Source organism: Megalopta genalis, chromosome 5 (assembly GCF_051020955.1).
Source record: "Megalopta genalis isolate 19385.01 chromosome 5, iyMegGena1_principal, whole genome shotgun sequence".
In the NCBI taxonomy this organism is placed as follows: Eukaryota; Metazoa; Arthropoda; class Insecta; order Hymenoptera; family Halictidae; genus Megalopta; species Megalopta genalis.
Window position 1 is genome coordinate 1708341 of NC_135017.1, and position 24508 is coordinate 1732848.

Sequence of the window (24508 nt, forward strand, 5' to 3'; positions counted from 1 at the left end):
CTATGATGTAGGAGTGACCGGTTTTCCTCGTTGGGAACGGACCCATTATATGGGCAGCGACGACCGGCTACGTGACTTCAATGTACCTCCTGTTCATTAACCTGGAAGGGAGTGTCTGCTCCACTTTCGCACGTTGACAGGTGGGCCCGCGTCTTATGTTTTTCACGATGGTACGAAACGGTTAACTTGGGCCCGATCGTGATTTTCGCGGAGTATTTCTTGTCTCTCCTCCTCCGGGTTCATTAATTTCTGTTCAACCCCATCACTTTCCAATACTTCTGCGACCAGTGGATCTGTCCGACGGTAGTACATAGAAACCTTCGCCTCGATTGAGCTTTTTGTATTTTTCTGATTCCTGTGTTACTTTATAATGCTCCCTGGCGATATGTCAGCCGCCCTGAGGGATTACACAAGTTATTTAACCACCGCAAACTATTGTGATCCGAGATTACAGTAAACCGCTATCGTTCCAAATACAGTTTAAATTTTTGTACTTACTCTCCTTACATCATCGACTTCTTGCTTTAACACGGCCCCAAGCACAACGGTACTTGCATCCGTTTGGAAGACGTAGCACCTGGTCGACTCCCTACTCCTGCGTTTGTCCCTTACGCAAAAGCACATTTAAGGGTCCCAAAATTGTTGCGAAACCCGGGATGAAACGTCTACACCAAGGCGCTATCCCCAGGAAGCGTCTCAGTTTTTTAATATTACGGCGAGGGGGTTATGAGATTATATGCTCGATTTTCTTCGCATTTATTTTCAGCCTCTCGTAGCTGACCACAAAGCTAAAGTATCAAACCTCTTGTCTACAAAATTTACAATGTTTGAGTTTACTACAAAGTCTGACGATTTTATTTTATTTATTACGTGGCCTAACCATTCTAGGTGTTCCTCGAATGTTTTTGTGACGATGATTATGTCGTCCAAATAGGTTCCATTTCTGAGACTCCATTTCTGGTCCAATTAACCGATGCAGGAGTCTAATTAACCGATAACTCGTACGGCAAATACGCTTGGCTAAGGTCGATAGTGGAGATATACTTGGCTGATCATAATTTATCGAGTATCCGAGTCATGAGTGGCAAAGGATATGCATCTTTCCTGGAGAACTCGTTGACCTTTCGAAACTCTAAACCAAAACGGTATTTGCTGGTAGGCTTTTTCACCATTACAGTGAGACTTGATCAAGCATTTGACGATGATTCGACCACCCTTTCCGCCAGGAGTTTGTCTACTTCCTTGTAGACGGCCTTCTGAATCTTAGGTGACACAGCGTAATAACTCTGTTTAATAGGAGAGGGATCGAATCGGTGCTGGATCAAGTCCGTTACTCCCAAGAGTTTATTATCGTTGGTCAACGCGGTGTCAAGGAATTCTTTTAGGCGTCCAGCCTCCACCCCTGAGAGGAGCTACAGCTCACAACATATGGAGGGTGGCGATGTATCATTTGCGACTATGCAAAATGTCGCGATCACGTCGATCGCTAATAGCAGTGGCGCGATCAAATTAACACAAAATGGGCTTGTTTGGCCGCTCGGTCTACCAACCCGTTGCCAATAAAAAATAACACGGCCTCTCTGAGCACTCGGTGCGAATTTCTGATCCTAATTGATTCGCTATCGTTCGGCTAATAAATATTATCGTTGACCCTGTGTTGATTAATGTCCGAATCGTCCACGTGTTGATGGAAGCATATGTTTCTAATGGCTTCTCAGACGCGCACGGATATTATTTCATATCGGCCTCTGGCCTCGCCGAGCGACTCGTATTCCCGTTTCCCAGATTATGTCGGGTACAATCGCGGAAAAAATAATTAGGGGATCCGCGCCGATAATAGAGGCATCAAGATTCCTCAGGACATTCTTTTGCGCGATACCCCGGTTTTTACAGTTCCAGCATGTCACCGTGGCCGACGGCTGTTTGACTGATGGACCGCCACGACGCGCTGCAACATCTAACCCCGCGACGCCAACCCTTTCCTTCTGGTCGACGGACTGATACGATCGGTTTTGACCGGATGTGTTCCCCTAGAATACATACAGTTCGGACACATGTGGCCCCCTTCGGGGGCTCAAGGTCGCGAGGCATATCCTGCTCTCTGTGTAGGATGCCGCCTATTCGAACTGCCCCGCGGTTTTCGATTTTAATCGTCCCGCTGATTTTGGGACTTCGTAAACACGCGCGTCGTAGGCAAGCTCGACCGTAAGAATTTTCGTGGGTCGACGCTACCATCGTTCGACGTCTTTCAATTCCCGTTTTAGAAGTTCCGCTTGAAGAGCATCTATGGCGATGGTAGCCGAGTTCGGAGAGATGGTGCTACAGAGCGCGACTTTCGTGCCCTAATATAGCGTCTTTATTTGTCGCGTTTCCTACCAAGAGGGTTGGAGACAATTCAAGACCCCTATCATCAATGCCAAATAATTGCTCACTGGTTCCCGTGGGAACTTAATCGATGTTCGACGTTTCGGAACCCTTGCAGAGGCGGTCTCGCGAGGCAAACCGGTAGTCCGAGCAGAAAGTTGCGGTCGGACAAAGTTATTATGTACATTCCACGACGCCTGGTTTCTCCCCGGGCGTTCCGCCAAGTAATAATTGCAACTTCTACATTTTTTTCGGCCGTGATCCAACTCCCCTCGGAACCGGGCACTGCATGATTCAAATTACGCGGAGGCTTAAATCATTGGCCATTTGCGACTACTGATAATGTCAGGCATTCGTGATTCGCACAAAACTGTATTTAATGCTCGTCGAATATATTGCGAGTTCCATCGACATCACGAATTAATTTGAAAGGTTTACGATTTGGGTAATATTTTCTTTGCTCCACTTTTAATTTCTCCTCCGCGGACGAAGAGCGATGGAAAATTTTTACAATCGCTTTACACTTTTTTAAAATTACAATTAAATCTTTCGAATGTTTGATCTCGTCTTTTATTAGCAACTGAAAGAAATGTGAAATATTCATAATTTATTACTTATTTTAATATTACATTGTTTATTTACTTGCAACATGTGATAAAAATAGGGGATACGCTCTCTTGAGTGTCATAAACGTACTTACTATATTTGCTACATTGTCAGTTACATATTATACATTACAGTTATCCTTATTTAAACTCCATTTGATTAAGGTATTCTTGAAGATTTCATTTAAATTTGAGTATGTGATTGCAATAGAACATTAGTTTTTAAAGTGTAGTTTTTAATTTAAAACATGGCATGTAAATAATGTACTGTTATTAATGAATAATTTTTATTTGTCCATGATATCCACGAATCCGTCATAAAAACAAATAACATCTTCGTCTAATTTGAAACAATGGAAAAATAGTCTCAAATTTTTTGACGTACAATTATGTGGTATAAATTGAATGTTATGTAGCAGACCGTTGACTTCGTTCCAGAATTGTTATGAATAAATAAAAATATGTTTCCAATTAGAAAAATTAACTTGACCTTGAAATCTTCTCCACTATTTCACTTACAAAAAAAAAGTAGTTATGCTATATAATGACCCCTCTTTGTGTGTACCAAAACTGTCTTTTGTAAAACTAATTTGTTGATAATTTTAGTACCATGATAGATACTTCATCCTTTTAACCTAAATCAACATCCTGACGTATCGTTTCCAGATCTTCCTTAATTCTACGCTGGTGAGTCCTCACCAAAAGCACCTGGCTTAGGCAGATTCCCGACACTACCCTCTCGTGCCTCAACCGTACCGTTCTCCCTGACGACATACCCTAAAAGCACCTAGGATAACCACGCTGGTAAGTCCCTACCACAAGAACCTGGCCTTGGGAGGTTCCCGGTACGATCCTTCCGCTCAGCCCGATGTAGTGACGCTTCCGACCTCTTACCTTAGAGGTACCTCCGGTATAACCCGGTCAGCTCGCCACTGCCAGAAGCACTGCCAGAATCGGCCACGCGGACTGTGTTGGCAACACCGCTCACTCGCTTACGTCTATCAACTCCAGTGATAGACTGGACCGGGTAACTCGCTCGTGCCTCGAGATTTGGAGTCACTACAGAACTAGAAGAAGAAGACAGGGATCCAGATTTCGATCACGGAAATAGGGGAGGGTAACCCATACGGCCGGGCGGATCTCGCGGACTGAATCACGACGCGAAGATAGGCTCTAAATTAGATTTTTAATTGAGGCAGATGTGCTATATATAAAATCGCACAGCCATGCGTCTGCATCCGAGGGCCCGCTCTCTTTACAAAGTTAGCGGAGGATGGTCGTTCGCGGCGCGCAGTTGCAACGGTACGGTATATTGGTACCAATTCCGTGGTCAATATGACACCTGCCGATGCTTCCCTTCGAACATAGGCCAGGTGTCTATACAGAGTGTCCCAAAAATGTCTCGCAATACGTAAATGTGGGATAGCTGAGGTCATTCTAAATAACTTTTTCCTTTGCGAAAATGCAATCGACGGCTTTGTTTACGAGTTATTAACGAAAAACACTGTCCAATGAGAGGTGACGGCGCGAAGTTCGAGAGCCTGCAGTACGAGGCTTTGACGGAAGGTCGGGACTCGAGCCGCGTTCGAAGTATTGAACAAGTCACGAAGCGTGAACTTTCCGGATTTTTTTTACTACGTAACAGTGATATTTTTAAGAAAAACGCTGTTCACCTCTACTTTAGAACGGCTGAAGAATATTTACTAATTTTTCGGATCCGAAATAATATGTAGTTTAACCGTGACAGCCGTTTTAATTTTCTGGTGTGCATGACACCTCATGTGTGCCATATGAAATTTTTAAGCAAGGTGTATAGTGAAGATTAACAAAGTTCGTAAATGAACAGAACAGAACAGAATTCAACGAATGATTCGCAAAGCTGATTTAATAATAAATAATCGCGTTAAGGGACGTAAAGGATTTGTTTATTAGAGAAGTATGAGAAACATTATCGATAAGAAACTCACCCATTTAGTTGAGGATGCATTTGCTGACTCGTACGCACTGACCTCGGACAAGGAACAACTGATCTCAGGTCGCTGACCGTAACATTCGAGGGATACTGTTGGATAAACCTCTGGTGTGGTTATTTACGAAGTTCACTTACACTGCATTGTCACCAAACGCTGAACACTTAATTAATCACTGATAATCCGAATTATTTGTGGATAATATAAAAAATAACTGAGACGCGTTCGCGGATAATCGACTGTGGGCCCTTGTCATTCGTCGTTCGGCCGTCCGAGGAAATGACACCCGATACCATTTTATTCGAACGGCCGTTAAGTACGTTCTAAAAGCGCGGGGTACCGCCATATGAAATAAACCAGATGTGCAGAGACGTAAACTTCGGCTGACCCGCTATCACCGATGGTACCCTGCGCTCTTAGAACGTAATTAATGACAGTTCGAAGAAACTGGTATCGGGTGTCATTTTCTCGGACGACCGAATGACGAACAACAAGGACCCTCGGTCGAGGCCTGAATTTTTCGGAAATGGAACGTCGACTCCCTAACGAACGCGTCGAATAAACGATTATCCGCGAACGAATCTCAGTGATCTTTATAATATCCACAAGTGATTCGGATTATCAGTGATTAATTAAGTGGCCAGTGTTTGATGACAATGCAGTATAAGTGATCTTCGAAAATAAACATACCAGAGGTTCCTCCAACAGTATCCCTCGAATGTTGCGGTCAGCGACCTGGGATCATTTGTTCGTTGTCCGAGGTCAGTGCGTACGAGTCATGAAATGCATCCTCAACTAAATGGGTGAGTTTCTTATCGATAGTATTCTTCATACTTCTCTAATAAACAAATCCTTTACGCACCTTAACGCGATTATTTATTATTAAATCAGCTTTGCGAATCATTCGTTGAATTCTGTTCGAATACGGAATTATTTAAATTAAAATATCATTTACGAACTTTGTTAATCCTCACTGTACACCTTGCATAAAAATTTCATATGGTACTCATGAGGTGTCATGCATACCAGAAAATTAAAACGGCTGTCACGGTTAAACTACATATTATTTCGGGTCCGAAAAATTAGTAAATATTCTTTAGACGTTCTAAAGTAGAGGTGAACAGCGTTTTTCTTAAAAATATCACTGTTACGCAGTAAAAAAAATCCGGAAAGTTCACGCTTCGTGACTTGTTCAATACTTCGAACGCGGCTCGAGTCCGTCCCGACCTTCTGTCAAAGCCTCGTGCTGCAGGCTCTCGAACTTCGCGCCGTCACCTCTCATTGGACAGTGTTTTTCGTTAATAACTCGTAAACAGAATCTCAGATTGCATTTTCGTAAAGGAAAGAGTTACTTCAAATGACCACAACTACCTCTCATTTTCGGCTGTTAAAATAATCGTGGAACACCCTGTATACAGCCGCACATTTCGATAACGCATGATTGTTAATGCTCCCCTGCGAGGTTGCAATTACGAGTTTTGTTCTGCGCCCTTGCGCTCATCCGAAGCCGTGCTTGAATTCTATACATTTGTTTACGTGGACTGTGGGTGTCCGAATAAATGTGCGCATCAAGCTGTATAAACATATCTTGGACAGTAATTGAAAATATCTAAGATAAAGCAGTAATATGTACAATATGTTTATTGTACACGTAGAACAGTTTATTCGGATAACTCAGGACGCTCGATCATAGCGTGCTGTGTATGATGTATAAGAATTGCTCGCTTACATTCGAGCCGTTTGATTTCTGTTAAGCTACTCGATTCTTTCGAGCCGCTTGATCTTTCGAATCTTGACTCGGATCAATTATTCGATCTTTTTCTTTGTTATCTCGTTTAACAGTTTTTGTTTTAATTTGTAAACGGCATGAAATTTTTATTGAAGCACTCAAAGCAGCGATGTATTATCCGAAATCGTAGCCGATTCTATCTATTTGTTCATTTCACGTGAGCCTACATACGCATATAAAACATTTTTGAGAGAACATATTCATTAGAGTATTACATACTTTACCATCATCTATCGTAAAAATGAGTGTTGGATTTATTGTGACTTCTTTTTTTTCTATCAATATTCTCACATAAGGTAATGTTTTTATTTCTTCCTCTACTTTTTTATCTTATGTTTTATAATTCAGTACTTTTGGATTGTAATAATAACTTTATTGGCCTACAATGTCTAGTACTTGATGGAGTTTTACTTTTTTTTCCTGAGGATGGAAATGTATTAAGTACGTCGATGTAAGTTGTAGGTTGGCTGGATATGTGGAAGTCCCTGGATATAAGTATAAGTTCAGGTGTACTCACTAAACCCATCCTTGAGTTTCAGCCCTTTAGCTCTGGCCTTCGCGATGTCCTCTCTCAGGATTTCTGCACAGAGGAAGAGCTGTACTAACACGTGCTTAGTGTTGTTTAACAATTTCCACGGTTAGCCTGAGACCTTACTCTGGTTGGTAGTCTGTATCCTGTGATCCGACGCTGCTCTTCCTTAACCCCTTAACGCACAGTTTTTTTTGAAAAAAACCGGCCAAAAAATCAATTTTTTGAAGAAGTGGATATAGCCGTTAATTGGAAATGGATAAGCAATATTCAACCAAATCCTCATCCTCAAAGGATTTCATTTGTTACCGCCCCAGATTCAACTTTTCTTTTGGTGGAGAATTTTGATATACTGCGCTTTTGTTCCATGGAAAGAGGCTATATTTTATTCTTGAATAAATAAGTGTTATAGCTTACAATCCCATGTAAATGATAAATATCAATAAAACGATTTTTTTCTTTGCTTTCACATTGTTATTTTCAATTCTCGATTATATTCGAGTGTGAAAAATTATAGCAGCATAAAATACAACGCCGCTCGAATTATCTCGAGTATGTTCAGTTTGGCCTGTTTAGCGCGCTCGAATTAACTCAAGCGTACAAGTTAAGGGGTTAATGAGATCCTCCTTGCGTTGTAGTATCATTTTGATGTACTGCTTGAGGGGCAGACGAGTACGCCGGACATTGTCCAGCCGGATGGGATTGGCGATATCTTCCATCTTCGCCCTCTTGTTGGCGAAGGTCTCGCACTTCACGAGGGTGTGCTCAGGGTTGTCTTTTTCCTATCCTGAATGAGAACTCAGCGAAGCAGCCATGCTCCGTAAGTAACTAAGTCAAATAGTAGTTGAGAATTTTAGGGCTCCATTCGGTCCAGTCGCCAATCTTAGGGATTAGATTAGGCGGGATTTAGGCGGTATATTAAGTGACTCAGCTCGGGACATGTAGCGGCTATTTTTTTTCGTCCGCCACCAACACCAACGGAGGTGGGGTATACTTGCCAGAATATAAACAGCGTCGAGGGATTCGGTGCGATACGATCTTGCCACACGGGCAAGGATCGTCCTTTAAACCGCGTTGATATGTTGTCAATTTTTGCCTCTGGACGCCGCGTGTACCCCAACCGTGTACATAATTCTTACAACTACGCTATAATGAATTATTCTAGACCTAGTCTCCGCCTTCCATGCCAGCATATCCGCATATGTAGCAGCTCTCTCGCAACACTGCCGACGTGCGCATCCAACATCTAGTTTACCTCGAGTACCAAACCTAGGTAACGGATCGCGACCCGGTTACGAATGTCAACCACGCCCATCTTTAGTGGAGTGCCTCTGCAGGTTTTCAGTTTGTCTGGTGGAGAACTTCTGTCTCCCCTTTGCTAAGAACAATCAATTTCTAGAAAACCATTTGCTCAAATTGTTCAGGGCCTCGGGCATCACTGCAACCGCCTGATCAGGGCTGCGGACGCTAACAAGCAGGGCCAATAAACGTATAAGACTGCATTCTTTAGGAAGTCGAACGGTTATTCAGATAACTCCTCACAATGCCAAGGAGTCAGGATGGAACTGCCTTCCTCACCAAGGTTCTCAAGCTGTTGCTCCAGAGCACCGTATGAAGCCGTTCCTGACGTCTAGGGCCACCATCGCACAGTGAAGGCCTCTACGCTTTGCTGTATTCCATGTATTCTTAAGCCGGCTCATAGCATTCATCGTGCTTTTACGTCTAGTAAAGCCGAACTGATTATCCATCAGTTGCCCCTGCAAACAGTACTCCAAAGCCTTGGCGAAGTTTGAGAGAAACTCCACGCTGCCAGGCTAGGATCCTCCTCGCCATGAATGGTGACTCCATGTTGTTACCCGTGAGCAACCCACTGTCGATTCCACAGATTTCCTCTATAGTACTTGCCGTCACAGCGGCCAGATTGCCTACCGTCGTGATGGGACTGCTAGATAACACCCGATGAAGTTGTATTTTGCCATAATATAACTTTACAATTATTTTCTTCATCTTTGTAAAACAGGACAGAGCGATCGCTGTCGAAAACCGCAAGGAACCACTGCCGAGCGAATTCACGTCACGTTACAACATTTTAAATCGCGTGCGAACCAACTAGTGTACCGGTCAAAGTGTCTCGTGGCTACGGGAGTATTACCAGTCCGGCGATCTGCCGGGAACTGGTTCGGAAAATTTAGTATGAAGACGAGCATCTTTTCAGGTCGGCTTTCTGTATTCTGCGTTACGGCGCTTCACCGGAAACGACAGGACATTTAGTGTTGAATTAGATCGTAATCGCGTTCGCAAGTTTTTCTCAGGGAATTGCGTTTCGAAAGAAGTGTAGCCTTCGCGCTCTTGTTTATCGCGTCCTGAAGGTTAGGGGAATTCGCGAGTACGCGCCCGCTCCTCCGCGTGTAGGCAGAAACGATCTCCGTCGTGTTCGCGTTCGTCTCTTGGAGAAGTAAGTCAATTGTATTTGCACCTAATATCCGCGCTTTGCGATTTCGTGTCTTTTTGAGACCATCTGTACCGCACAGTCGCAATAAATTCTTGTTCTTTTGACAACGTTGCGCTGCGAACGAACTATTGTCGTCAAAATTGTATAAAGATTACGGGCTCTCGGGAGCGATCTCGTGGTCGTTTGCCGTAGTTCCTCCATTAGTGTCACGGAGTCGGAGTTGAAAGTGTATCTCAAGGAACCACAAGACACGATTCTTTGAGTCTCTCAGCTTACCGAATTGCTGCCGCGAGCAGCTTGCGTTTCGCTCGTTATCGAATGGAGCATTACTCCCCCGATCCTGCCGGATCGACCCATCCACTTAACCGACTCGTCACGATTGATCGTCGCATGAATACACCACATACACGCAAGGTTAGGGAGCGCTGTTCCTATCAGTTAGTACTATCCATAACTTCGATTCCAATTAGTTCATATTGGTTAGTATAATAATACCAAACTCTTTTGTCTGTCTTATATTTATATTGTTCTTTGTAATAAATACAATTTATATTGAGGTTTTCTATATCTGGGCTTCTCTAGTGGTTTTACCAATTTATGGGGACTCCTGTCCCCAGTGTACTATATTATTCTGACTTACCTGACTGTCGCGACGATTCCTTTCACTCTCACGTTCATACTGCTTATTCATTCTCATACTTTCTTTTCGTTTTTCCCTTGGGGAGGATGTTACTCTCTATAGTTTCCTTATCTCTAAGATTTTGTCTGTTACTGTATTCATTACCATCCCCCACGGGAAGGAAACTGCTTCTGTATATATCAGTTTTTCTTTCGTTATTATCTTAATTTTTCTCTTCTTAGAATTTTCTCTGTCTTCTTCTTCCATTGCTGTTCGTCACTGCGTTATTTTTTCTTTCTTCTGTTTACTCTTCTTTTTGGTTTTTGCTCTCGAGACATCGTAATATAATTGTCTGACCCTTTTCTTTTGTTTCTTTTGTGTTATTCTTATTCCTTTCCTGTTTCAGGATTTCCATAGCTTTTTCATGTTATCATCTTGTTTGTTGTCTTTCTGTTTCACTATTATTGGTTTCTCTTCTTTCTTTTTGCCTACAATGTATGCGGGTTAAAAATTTTTGACCCATAGAGCCGTTTCTATTGCCTTTTTCCTAATCTCTATTTTTCTTATTTTTTTCTGGCGTTTTCTTCCTTTGTTTGTCTTATTTCCTCCCTCGTGTTGGTATAGACTTTGCTTATATTCTCAGCTATTCTTTTCTTTCTTTCTGAAAGTCCCTACTGGGTTGTTTGTTGTAATCAGTTGAGGACGACCTCTCCAAAATGTCATATCTTTTGGCAGGAATCCATCTCAATGTGGAGGTCATTATGTTTTTTGGTTCCTTATTTTCTCTGCCTTTCTGGAATTTGTCATTCTTTCGCAGTTTTACCTGTTATATGTTTGATATGTTTTTCTGATTGGGAAAGTCTTTATATATATCCAGATTTTTTTAAAAAAGTTTCTGTATTTTCTTCTTCCTTATTATTTTGTCTTGTCGTTCCATATTCTTGAGTGTTCTTTGCCTCTCTTAAATCCTTTTTTTCGTTATTTTCTGGGATTCTTCATTTATTCGTTCCTTCTTATGGTGTTTTCCCTTCATTCCTTGTCCATTTCTTTTCTTTTCCTTCTTCTCATCTGTCTATTTTGTCCAAGTCCTCTTTCTAATTTCCTTCTCATTTTCTTCTATTTCTAGCTTTCTTTCCTTTTCCTTTGACATAGACCATGGGTTTTTCTTATAAAGTATGGGGACCGGCTTGTTCTTCCATCTCTCTACTTTCAATTTTCTTTCTCTTTTTTTTCCACCCAATTTTTGGGTATATCTTGAACCATTTTTATAAAAATTCAATAGTTTTATTACCTACTGTAGAATATATTTGTCCAAATATTTTCGGAAATCCTTTGTAAGTAGTCAAATCAGCGTCACTCGAATTCTGGGTGACGTCGGCTAATGAGAACTTTTGTTATCATCCGAATACGGGTGATGCGGCAGTCAACGTATTAGACAGTATTTTCTGTTGCAAGTGTTCCCTACTTGTGTTGGCCTCACTGTAAACTCGTGATATGTGAAAATAAAAATCCATTGCCGTAACAAGTAAATTGGAGATTTCCGTCAAAAATTCAAGTATAATGTGAATGTGATATTATCTGTGTAAAAAACGGATCTACAATTTGTTTGGAACTCATCTCTAGGAAACATGGCATCAATGGTGCACAAAATATTCATTAAAAATTGTTCATAATTGTTACCAATGACAAAACTAGTGACAAAGTGCCTTGTTTAAAATCACATTGTATCAATCACTGAATATAACAAATGTGAGTTTTTCAATTATTTATATATCGAGTATTCCAATTCAATCTCATTCTCGAATGCTCTATTATGGATTGCAAAATTTGATTATCTACATTTCTACTAAGTGATAGAAAACGACCAATAGTGTATGTCGACACATTGATGAAGTTTTAGTATACAGACGCAATAACAACTACTATATAGTGTAGCCAAGTGTATGCACATGAACCCAAGGAATTTTCAGCACGGATGTACTCAAAAACGAAGCCTCAAACAAAAAAGTGCTGTTCCCTTTTTTTTGACTTATTGTAATCATTCTGAAATTTAAAAGGAGTTATAAATTTAAGTTGTGTTTGTAAAATGACTAACCGTAAAGCGTGGTCGAAAGATGAAACTTTCCATTTAATAGCATGGACGAGCAGAATTCAATTTTGTGGAATGCACAGAATTTACAGTATCGAGATCGTGATACGAAAAATAAAATCATAAATGAAAAGGTAGTTGAATTGGAGTGCTCACCAGATGAAATTCAACGGAAAATCCGTAATTTACATAACCAGGTAATGTATATTACATAAAATTGTACAAGTGGAAGATGTGGGGTTTCTCAGGTCATTTGAAGTCATTGAGGTCATTTCGCGGCTTTGTTTACGAATTATTAACGAGAAACAGTGACAAATGAAAGGCGAACGCGGGGACTGTAAGATTGTTGATCGACTGACAAGGGAAGCTATCGAACTAAAAAATTCTGAAAGTTTGGAAGTTTGCTACATAAGTAGTGTGGTCCTCAGTATCACAAAACAATTTTTTGTTGGTGCTAAAGAAGGTGGTAGTTCAGGTCATTTGAAATAACTTTTTCCTTTACGAAAATGAATTCCGCGTCTTTGTTTACGAGTTATTGACGAAAAACAGTGACCAATGTGAGGCGAGCGCGCAAATTACAAGGTGATCGATCTATTGAGTGCAACGTGCTTCGGCCGAGGTGTGTGATAGAAGAAGGGGGGCACCGTGTAGCGTTCGAATCAATGAACAAGTCACAAAGCGTGAACTTTTCGAATTTTGTTTACAACGGTGACAATGACAATTTTACGAAAAACGCTATACATACTTATTTCAGAATGTTTGAAGAATACTTACTAAGTTTTCGGACTCGAAATAATATGTAGTCTAATTACAACAGAACACCCGGTAGATTAACAATAAGTCGAAGTACGTAAATAATACTTTAATTTCAACGAATAATTCGCAAAGCTATTTTATTAATAAATAACCCCGTTATAGAACGTAAATGATTCGTTTCTTTTACATGTGAAAAATATTATTAATAAGAAACTCACCTATTTAATTGTAAATCCACTTTATGTGTGTGTGTGCCCAGAAATATGTGCAGGAATCACTAAACATTGATCACTTATTCAATAATAATGACGGTCGAACTTTCCTGAATTAATACATACAGTAAGGAGCATAACTGAACCAACAACCACAATTTTTCTATAAATCATTATTTATTGCTAGGAATATACAAGAGTAACGAAAAATAAATATTATAGTTATTTTCATCACAGTTAGCAGTAACGTAAGAAATTTTTGCAATAATTAATGTCTTGTTGTTTAGGAATGACAACAATAAATTGAATCGGTTTTGCACCACGTCTGCTACTTGACAATATTTAATATATTCTTTATTTTTTAATATTTCGTGAACAACCACTTTACTTGCACAATTGCACTAATTCGTTTTGGCATACTTTCTACTAATTTTCTGCAATAATCCGCAGATATTTGTTCTCACTGTTCTTGAATTCTATTATACAAATCTGTGGTTGAAGTTGGTTAGGAGTCATATAAATCCCGAAGTCGTCTTTTTAGTAAACCTCATAGATTCTCTATGGGGTTGAGATCTGGGCTCTGCGCAGGCCAATCCAGAACAGAGAATTATTCAGTACTGAGGCAATTTTTTACACTTTTAGCAGTGTGCTTAGGATCTCGGTCATGCATGGAAATTACATTTTCTTCTTCAAAAGGCATATTTACAACAGCCGCTATCAGATGATCTTGTAAAATATCCTTCTACATGTTGTGATTCTTGATGCCATTAATTCGGTACAATGATCCAACACCAAATGCTATTAGGCACCCCCAAGGCATTAGGGATCCGTCTCCATGCTTTATCGTTTGCTTTACATGTCGCGGTTTAAGCATTTCATTTTTACGAATCCAGCACAAAGACATGCTATTTGAACAAATTCTGTTAATTCTGGTCTCATCTGACTAAAGACCCGTTCCTATTCAATAGTTGTCCTGTTTTGGTATTTTTTGGCGAATTCCAAACGAAGTTTAGTTTCTTCGATAACATTGGCTTCTCTTTTTTTAAACTTCTAAACTCAGTTCCTTTGAGGGAGTTCTTCGTACTGTCCACTCTTGCTTATTTGTATATTCGTATCTTCTTTTAATAATTTTGCAACTATAGTGGCACTTGAAGCTTCACCAGATGTGACAAACTGTATAATTCTTCGTTCATCCTGCAGTGATAATTTTTTGGTCTTCCTCCAACATTTAATAATATACTTTTACAGTATTTTTTTCTTATTCTCTGCACTGTCGACTGACTAATACTACACTTTCTCGCCGTCTGGCGTATTGACATGCCGTCATTCAAAAGAGAAATTACTTTTTTTTAAACGACTGATTGTGAGAAACTGTGTGCTAAGACGTGTAATAACATTTTGTAAACATACGAAACTGCTAGATATAAACCCACTGCAAGAACATTCCACGTAAACATTCCTTTTATGGACCGGTGCAAAACCGAGTTAATCTATTTTTATTGTCATGAACGAGGAGATATTAATTACTGAAAAAATTTCTTGTGTTACTTCTGGCTATTATAAAAATGACTATAATGTTTATTTTTTAAGATTCTCCTATCTTCTTAGCAATAAATCATGATTTATACACAGCTTATAGTTATTGGTTCAGTTATGCTCCTTACAGTATCTACATAGAAGAAATAAAAGAAAGAATGCTCTTTGATTTGGATAATAAAAATACAATCTAACTTAACGCTAACGTAACTATCGGACGGTCACGAGCCGCTGCTGTGGCCTCGCGTCGTGACCCTGTTGAATCGCGAACTGATGTCCGGGCCTCGCGTGTGCTGTGTTCGCCACAGCGCTTTCTCGCTTACGTCTATCAACTCCTGTGTTAAACTGAAGGAACGATGAAGGCACTGCTCACCTTCACCCGGGAAACTCGCTTGTGCCACGAGATCTAGAGCCTATGTCGTACCAGAAGTACCTGGAACCCGGAAAGGGGCGGCAGGACAGTTGCTTTTCGGGAGCCAGTTACGCAAGAAGTATGAGAGCGCTGATTGGTGCGCACATTGAGCCGATTTTCGCGAACGCACGTTTTTGCCTTGTGGCAATGCACGTACGCCGGTATGTGTATTGTATACAGTACGTAACGTCGCTATGTGTACACAGGGTGTCCCAAAAATGTCTCGCATTACGGAAATGCGGGGTAGTTGTGGTCATTTGAAGTAACTCTTTCCTTTGCGAAAATGCAATCTGCGGCTTTGTTTACGAGTTCTTAATGAAAAACACCGACTAATGAGACACAATGGCGCGAAACACAACGTGGTCAATGGAACGAGTGCCATGTGCTCCTACCACTGATTTTGACAGCTGAAGGGGGACTCTGTGCCGCGTCCAAATCAATGAACAAGTCACGAAAAATATCAACTTTCGATATTTGTTTTACCACGTGGCAGTGGCAATCTTAAGAAAAACGCTGTTCATCCTTATTTCAGAATGTCTGAAAAATATTTACTAATTTTTCGGACCCGAAATAATAAGTACGACAGCCGTTTTAATTTTCTGGTGTGCATGACACCTCATGTGTACCATATGAAATTTTTAAGCAAGGTGTACAGTAAAAATTAACAAACTACGTAAATGATATTTTAATTTAAATAGTTCCGTATCCGACAGGAATTCAGCAAACGAACCGTAAAGCTAATTTAATAATAAATAATCCCGTTAAAAAACACGCAGGATATGTTTGTTTAAGAATTGTAAAGAATATCATTAACAGTAAACTCACCCATTTAGTTGAGAATGCATTTGCTGTTCGAAATTATAGGTAACGATGTCGGTGCATTGACCGCGTACACTGCACAGCTGATCCCAGAGCGACGACCACAGCGTTAAAGGGATACTGTCGGAGGGCCCTCAGGTATTGTTAACACAAAGGTCACTTTCACTGCACTGTGACCAAATACTGACCACTTTATTAATCACTGATAATTCGAAATACTGATAATCCAAAATTGTAGAGGTATCCCATGGCGAAGATAGGGTGTGTGTATTTTTATTGATTTATTATGGTGTAATTGTTTGATCCTGCATTAAAATGGAGTGGCCCCGAAAAGGGCCAATAAAATCATTATCAGCATTTTTATAATTACATTCAAACAGATCTAAGACGGCCTATCCATCTATTTTGGAAGTTTTGATTCAAATGAGCGCATACATTTGCGGCGTGGAGTGCAAGTCAGAAAGTCATCGACTCGAATAATTGTACTTTCAAGCGACTCAGACCAACATCTGGACTTCGTTACTTTTATGATCGGTCCTTGAAATCCGGTCGTCTTAGGCATGCCATTTGAGGAGGATAGAATTTTCGCGTTCAAAAATTCTTTCCATTCCACCTTGTGGGTCCGCTGCACGTGCATTCACACTTACGTTAGAAATTTTACATGCAACCTCATCGGCAGCATGTTTTTTGATTTATAGCAGGTTCGCCATATTTTCCCTCTTCGGTCACGCGCTCGGGATTTCTCGCTACCTGCTGCACTGCGTGCTATGAAACCAATTCAACTCGCTCTCACACGGTCTAGTATTCGCAAGCTCCAACCAGTTGCGATGTTTCAATCATGTTCTGAATCGCAGTCGGTCTGCTTCAGTCAACTTCAATAGACTCCAGCTCGCGCTAGTCAGTAGTATTATCACAGTCTGCGAAGTTCTCAATCGCTCGATCTCGTTCAAAACAGTCGCGCTGTCAATTAAATTCTGAATCGCAGTCAGTCTGCTTTAGACAACTTTAGTAGATTCCAGCTCATGCTAGTCTACTCTCTCAGTCTACCAAAACTCTCAGTCGCTCACAGTCTCGTCTTTAGGCGATTCCAGCTCACGCTAGTCGCTACTCCGCTTCAATCGAGTTCTGAATCGCACTCAGTCTGCTTCAGTCAACTTTACTCTTTTAGTCAACCATCTATCGTAGTCTCTCAACCTTAGACCATCGAATTGAATTTAGTTTATAGTGCTCCAAATTCAACTTTCAAGGTTAAGACTCGCCAAAACAGCTGTTTCTCTTCAATTAGACGTACATCGATACTAAGTAATTCCGTCGCTTAGTGTAATCGGCCTTACAACCCGAGAGATTTTTGTAATTGCGGAATTTTTATATCGGGTGTAGACGCTGTGCACCCTATATATTTTTGGTCCTTCGAGCCAGATTCAACTGTGGATGACCTGTGGACCTGTATGGAAGAATTGCAGCACAGAAACTGTTCATTTTGAATCATAGGTCATTCCTAGCCAAAGAGCATGTCAATTGTACCACAGAAAAGTGGCGCAAAAATCAAAGTTCAATTTATCGAATACAGATGGTATAAGCTTTGTTAGACGGTCAGCAAATACAAGATTTAGCCTCAAATACACAATAGGTTCTGCGAAGCACGAAGGATATGTTTTTCTTTTGATGCAACAGACCCCCTTTATCGAATAAATGACAAATTGGATTAAATAAAATATAAAGCGATCATAGAAGAAATTATGTTACCACATGCACGTCATAATATATCGGCAGGATGAGTCTTTATGCAAATAATGATCCTAAGTGTCATGAAATGTTTTGAAGACAATTAGATTGTTCTTCCTAACTGACCAGCTCAATCACTAGACTTGAATTCGATTGAGTATTTTGAAACAATATTAAGAGGAAAAACATTTAATAAGCCCGATGATTTGTGTGCGGCTATAACCAAAGAATGGTCATTAGAATTTTTTATTTGAAAGGAATTTTCTTTGTTGTTTTCGTTAAGCTCGTGAGGCACCCAGGCTCCCAATTGATTGAGAATCGTTTTATGATCGTAGTTCATTTTTTCGGCCAATTCACGATTTATTTGGTGACCGTCCTCCTTCAAAAGTGCTTTGAGAACGCTCTTCGACTAATTCAGGAGGTCTTCTGCTGGGGGGCGTGTCGTTGACGTCAAAATCGCCATTTTTGAACTTCGCAAACCATTTCCGTATTGTAGACTCGCCTATGACACCTTCTCCGTATACCTTGCAAATGTTCCGGGCTGCTTCAGTAGCTTTTTGGCCTCGATGAAAAGCGAAGAATAGAAGGTGTTGAAAATCTTGCTTTTCACCTCCTGGATATTCCATTTCTAAGCCTCAAAAGTAATACAGAATTAAACTCCTCGAAAAGACGATTAGCACAGTTTTGTAGAGCAGAAAGAGCTCTATCGAATGAATATTATACACTTTGTCAAACAGCAAAAAATCGTTGTAAAATAAAAGAAAATATAAAAACGTATATATATATATTAGGTTAGGGAATAAGTTCGTAGCCTTTATATATATCAGCAGTATTAGAAAATCTAATTAAATGTATACTTCGTCGATGTAAAGCAGTACACTTGACAATCGTGGGTCTTTATTACGAAATATTAGATTCCCAATTATAGAGAATGTCTCAAAATTATCGTACTTGCAGGAAATGGGGAGTTCATGAGGTCATTTGAAGCAACTTTTTCCTTAGCGAAAATGCAACCAGTGATTTCATTTACGAGTTATTAAGGAAAAACAGTGACCATGTCGAAGCGAACGCGCGAACTGCAAGAGAGAACTGCACGTGGCCTTGGCAGAAGGTCACGACCGATTTGAGCCGCTTGCAAAGTAATGAAGAAGTCATGGAGCGTGAACTTTCCGAACTTTTTTTACTACGTAACAGTGATATTTTTAAGAGAAACACTACTCACCTTTATTTTAGAACATCTGAAGAATATTTATTAATTTTGCAGATCCGAGATAGTAAGTAGTTTAACCGTGACAGCCGTTTTAATTATTAATCGAGTCGATTACAGTGAAGATTAACAATAAGAAATCCCGTCAAACCCATGCAAAAGATAATTTTGTTTCAATTCTGTGTATTCAATAAATTGCGACAAAGAACATGAGGGATATGTTTATTTAGGAATTGTGAAAAATATGATTAATAGTAAATTTACCCAATTAGATGAGGATGTATTTGCTGCTTGGAAATTTCGGACACAATTCACAATGTCGATGTACTGACGTCGCACAATGTTCCCAGGTCATTGGCCTTATCGAGGAAGGAATGTGGTCGGAGGGGCCTGAGGTAGGATCGGCATTGTAAACACGGATTTCACTTTTACAACATTGTCACCAAACACTAACCACTTGATTAGTTCACTTTCATATCACTGTCACAAAACATTGGCCACTTAATTAATCGTCAGCAATCGGGAAAAATGTGCGAATGTCCTTTGGATTCCTCTTGTTGACAGGCTCATGGTGTCGTTTGCTTCCAACTCTTCGAGGATTGCTTCTTCTGCTTCTAACGTCCATACGGAACGCGTCCGCCAGTTCCGCTGTCGCCGCAATCCACAACTCTCTCGTGATAAAAATTATATTTTAATTTTCTCAGACATCCAATTGTTTGGATTTTCGGAGACTCTTCCCTTAACCTCCGCACTGTTTCGTTCGCATCACCGACGCACTCCATAAAAACCGAAGAGATACGATATTTTTCCTGCGAGGAATACATTGCAACGTTGACTCGAGGAAAACTGAAGAACGACTAAAAATCCCAATCTTGCTACTGGAAATCTAGTTAAGGAATTTTACGATTTTTTATCTGCATACCGGGCCGTGAAATTCACTGTTCAGTACGTACTTATACACTGCGGCCGGTACTTGGGGGAGGGGGGGGGGGGGTCCTAGAGCCTAGGATACGGGTACCGGCCTCGAACGGGGAATTTCGCTGCACGGTATACAAATCTCCAGGTAAAATATCGTAAAGTTCTTTAACAAGGTATCCTCCGACATTTGAAAGAGTGCGTAGATTGCACTAATAATGTCCACGATTGCTCCTGGCGACTTACTGAAAGAATCTTACAACTGTATACCTGGAGATTTGTATACCGTGCAGCGAAATTCATCGTTATTCTTATTGTTAATCTTCACCGTAATCGGTTCAATTAATAATTAATATTATTTCGTGTCTGAAAAATTAGTAAATATTCTTCAGACATTCTAAAATAAAGGTGAACAGTGTTTTTCTTAGAAATATTACTTTTACATAGTAAAAAAATTCGGAAGTTCACGCTCTGTGACTTGTTCGTTACTTCGAACGCTGTCCGAATCAGTCGCAACCTTCTGCCGAAGCCACGTGCAGCTGGCTCTCGAAGTTCCCGCGCTCGCCTCGCATTGGTCACTGTTTTTCGTTAACAACTCGTAAACAAAGTTTCGGATTGCATTTTCGCTAAGGAAAAAGTTGCTACAAATGACCTCAGGAACCCCTCATTTCTCGGAAATACGATAATTTTGGGATACTCTGTTTACGTATCTGCACTCCGCTATCGCCAAGTATATTGGCGACACACGAGCGATGACCGGCATTACATAGGTAAAAATCGTTCTATAAGCTTTGATGCCGCCAAACAGAGCTTGTTTCTGAACTTTGGTGAGGCCATGCCGCTGCAATACCTAGTTCGATTTGGCAATCCTCGCTTGTGCATTGAGCAAGTTATTCAACTTTAATTTTTTAGCCCCAATGATAGTTAATATTGAAGTATACGACGAAGATAGTTCCAGTTCTATTTCCACTGAAATAGATACTAGACGCTCACGTAGATTTATATTATCATCTTCCGATGAGACAAGCGATGCATCAATTGAGATTACCGCGCGCCCTAGACGAAAATGCCGCCGAAATGTATATAGTTGCGAAAGTGAAAATGAAGCACAAAAAAATTACTAATATGTTACCAGACCAATGGATAAATCCAAGTGGAAATCAATCTTTACTTATACATACTATACCATTCACGGGTACATCAGGAATAACATTATTGGATTATTTATGGTATGAAGAAGATTTTTACTTACTATTTGTTACCGAAGAAATGTTCGAAGACATAGCAGAACAGACGCACATCTACGCGATGCAAACATTGGATCAGAAACGGTCATGTCGTTTAAACAAATGGTTTGAACGTGCTATAATGGTTTGAACATTGTTTGAACGTGCTATCATTTTGTCCGTGCTTGTTGATATGTTTACATTTCTTCTGAGAAATCGGACTTACAGCAAGTCAGTTTAAGGGATGTTTACGTATCTACATAAAGTACTTTCTACGTGCGATTCAAAATTTTTATGTTGTCACGATTATAATACAAGATAACACACTTGTGCTATCTTTTAGATTGGGAGTGTAGGGTCCCCTTTTTCGACGGCAAAGGTTGTCACGCATGGCAAACACGCGGGAGGCGTGAAATTTGAGTGGTTGCCTTTCTACTCCTCTCCACTTCCTTTTGTTCGCTATGTTTTTGCAAGCAAGCTATTTGATGTATGCAGATAACATTCTCCAGAGGTTCAAGTGTAGCTAGGACAAATTTGATTAAAGAAAAAAGGACGGCCTAAACCTCCCAGTTTTACAATACTAGAAAATCTGTTTAATGCAAAATTGGAAACTTATTGCTTACCATATAAAACAACACGAGAGGTTTCTAATTGTGGACATGATCAAAATGATTGTCAGGATCCAATCACAATTTCTTCATTACAGGTGCACATGAACTTTTTGGTGGTTTTAACGCCTGGATGGATGAGATATACGGTGCTCTAGATTGAAAACGTTTGCATAACGTCTTCGGAATGTATTATACGTTCTTATATAATCTTACGAAATGTCACAATATAAGTTAACCTTTGAATGCTATTTTGTGTGAATTAATTTTTTTGGAGCCTTTTTGTAAATGAATTTTTTTTAAAATTTCTTATGGTAACCAGGGTACAAACCGATTGAATTTCTCAACGAATGGAAAAAAAATAGAGTGTAAAATACTGTTTGGAACATAACATTCCAATCAAAATTAATTTCAAAACCTAGTTAAAAATTAGTGTCACCCATATGTTATCGACGCGGCGCTCAACGTTTTAAAGCTACTTCCTAATTGTATAGACATTCACAATCATGTACTAAATGTATTGATCACATTAGAAATGCTGAGTGTTAATATTAAATGGATTGCAATGCCTTATGAAAATTATATGATATTTATAATGTTCATTTAAACTTTACGGAATATTCACTGCAATTTGTACATATAACGTGAAAATCTATTGTCTGAAAATATCTGTATGATTTTAATAATCGCAAAGTAAAAAAGCTGGGTATATACAAGGTGTTCGGAAATTCGTGGTACAACCGGCAAAGGGGCGATTCTAAATGCAAAAATAAGTCGAGAAAGACGAATAACATTTTTTTTTATTTAAGACTCCGTTTTTTAGAAAAATTAGGTTGAAAAAGTAATACTATTGAATAGGAATCAACTGGCGCGTCTGGTCATCATATACCAATTCTACTTCTCGTTATGACTTGTAATATGTTTCAACTCAGTTTTCTCGAAAACGGAGCCATAAATAAAAAAATGTTATTCCTCTTTCTCGACTTATTTTTGCATTTAAAATCACTCCCTTGCCGGTTGTACCACGATTTTCCGAATAAATAATAATAATGACTTGATATATTTTCTATTTCAGGATAGGTGTGGTCACTTGGCTGACAAATATATCGAGTATGATCCTGCGATAATTCTAGTCGATCTAATACTACTAGATAAACGGGCGTATAGACACCTCCTCTACAACTGTGATTTGAAGTATTGTTGGAAACTGGTCATAATTATTTGGCTCATCGAATCATTCCGGAATCTTTCTTTATGCAACTACAGCGAGTCGAACACTAAAGTTTTGAAAGCATTTCAGCCTGCTTTCGACGAACATTGCAACTTTTATTTAGTGTTACTTCGGACTGCTATCTCGTTTGCTGCTTTTTTTATTGTCGTTGTTTTTCTTACGAGAATTAAGAAGTTTTTCTACCAAACGAGAACTGATAAGGACAACATGACGCACTTGTGGAAAGCTTTAGTAATAGGTGGATCTTGCAAATTATTAGGATTGTTGGAAATCACGTGGGGTCACATATTTTTGGCACCTCATTATCTTCTTATTCTGGGATATACCTTGCTGTGCTTGCTTACTGCTTACTCAGGTGAGAAATTATTCAATTTTATACTTACTTTTAAAACACAGTTACACACTTCAATGTTTTGATTCCATAACACATTTAACGACGAAATTTAACAGCACTAACTATGATTCTCTCTAATTGATATTCAGATTGTACACAAAAATGGACAATTTGAGAACAGGAGATACGATTATTCGAGCCTTGCGGCTCGTTTTTATAGTTACCGATTGTCAACAACTATAAAAACGAGCCGTAAGGCTCGAATAATCGTTATCTCCTCTTCCTAAATGGTTAATTTTTATGCACAATGTGTCAATTAGGGAGAATTACTGTATAAAGTGTTCTGTGGATAAATGTGCAATTGAGAAAGGAGTGATTCAGCATGAAAAGTAATCGAAAATGTAGATTAAGAGTTCATTTGAGGTTTTATTTTCGAGAAAATCGAACGTGAATTTTCTTCGAGTTCGCATGCACTTAACCTAGTGATCGAATCGATACCAAATAGATACGTAACGATACCAGTACGCAAATTATGATGCCAAATGGAATAATATCAAGGATGTAGGTATCAGAAGTATTGATACCTGTTTTACTTTTTACAAAACTATCGATATCTGTTCGATACCACAAAAAGGATTGATACCTGTTTGATACCAGTCAAAAGTATCGATGCCTGTTTGATACCTTATGAAGATATCATTGGGGTATCGTTTTATATCTTCCAAAATATGTTCAATGTCCATTTGAAAGTTCGTTGAAAGATTTATACAGGGTGTCCAAAAATGTTTCGCAATACGGAAATATGGGGTAGCTGAGGTCATTCTAAGTAACTTTTTCCTTTGCGAAAATGCAATCTGCGGCTTTGTTTGCGAGTTATTAACGAAAAACACTGACCAATGAGAGGTGACGGCGCGAAGTTCGAGAGCCCGTAGAACGAGGCTTTGACAGAAGGTCGGGACGGACTCGAGCCGCGTTCAAAGTATTGAACAAGTCACGAAGCGTGAACTTCCCGGATTTATTTTTATTACGTAAAAATGATATTTTTAAGAAAAACGCTGTTCACCACTACTTTAGAACGTCTGAAGAATATTTACTAATTTCTCGAATCCG

The 24508-nt window shown here is 39.7% G+C and overlaps 1 protein-coding gene across 8 annotated transcripts in view; it reads left to right on the forward strand.

Moving 5' to 3' along the window:
- The window catches only part of Arv1 (ACAT-related protein required for viability 1), a 100527-nt gene that overhangs the window by 68295 nt on the left and 7724 nt on the right, over positions 1-24508 (forward strand). For all 8 annotated transcript variants that reach the window (XR_004491841.2, XM_033481221.2, XM_076522407.1 and 5 more), the window contains one exon: positions 22909-23419. Coding sequence is in view for 7 of the 8 variants with exons in the window: in XM_033481221.2 (XP_033337112.2) it covers positions 22909-23419 (511 nt within the window). In the remaining variant the exon portion in view is untranslated. The remainder of the gene's footprint in view (positions 1-22908; positions 23420-24508) is intronic.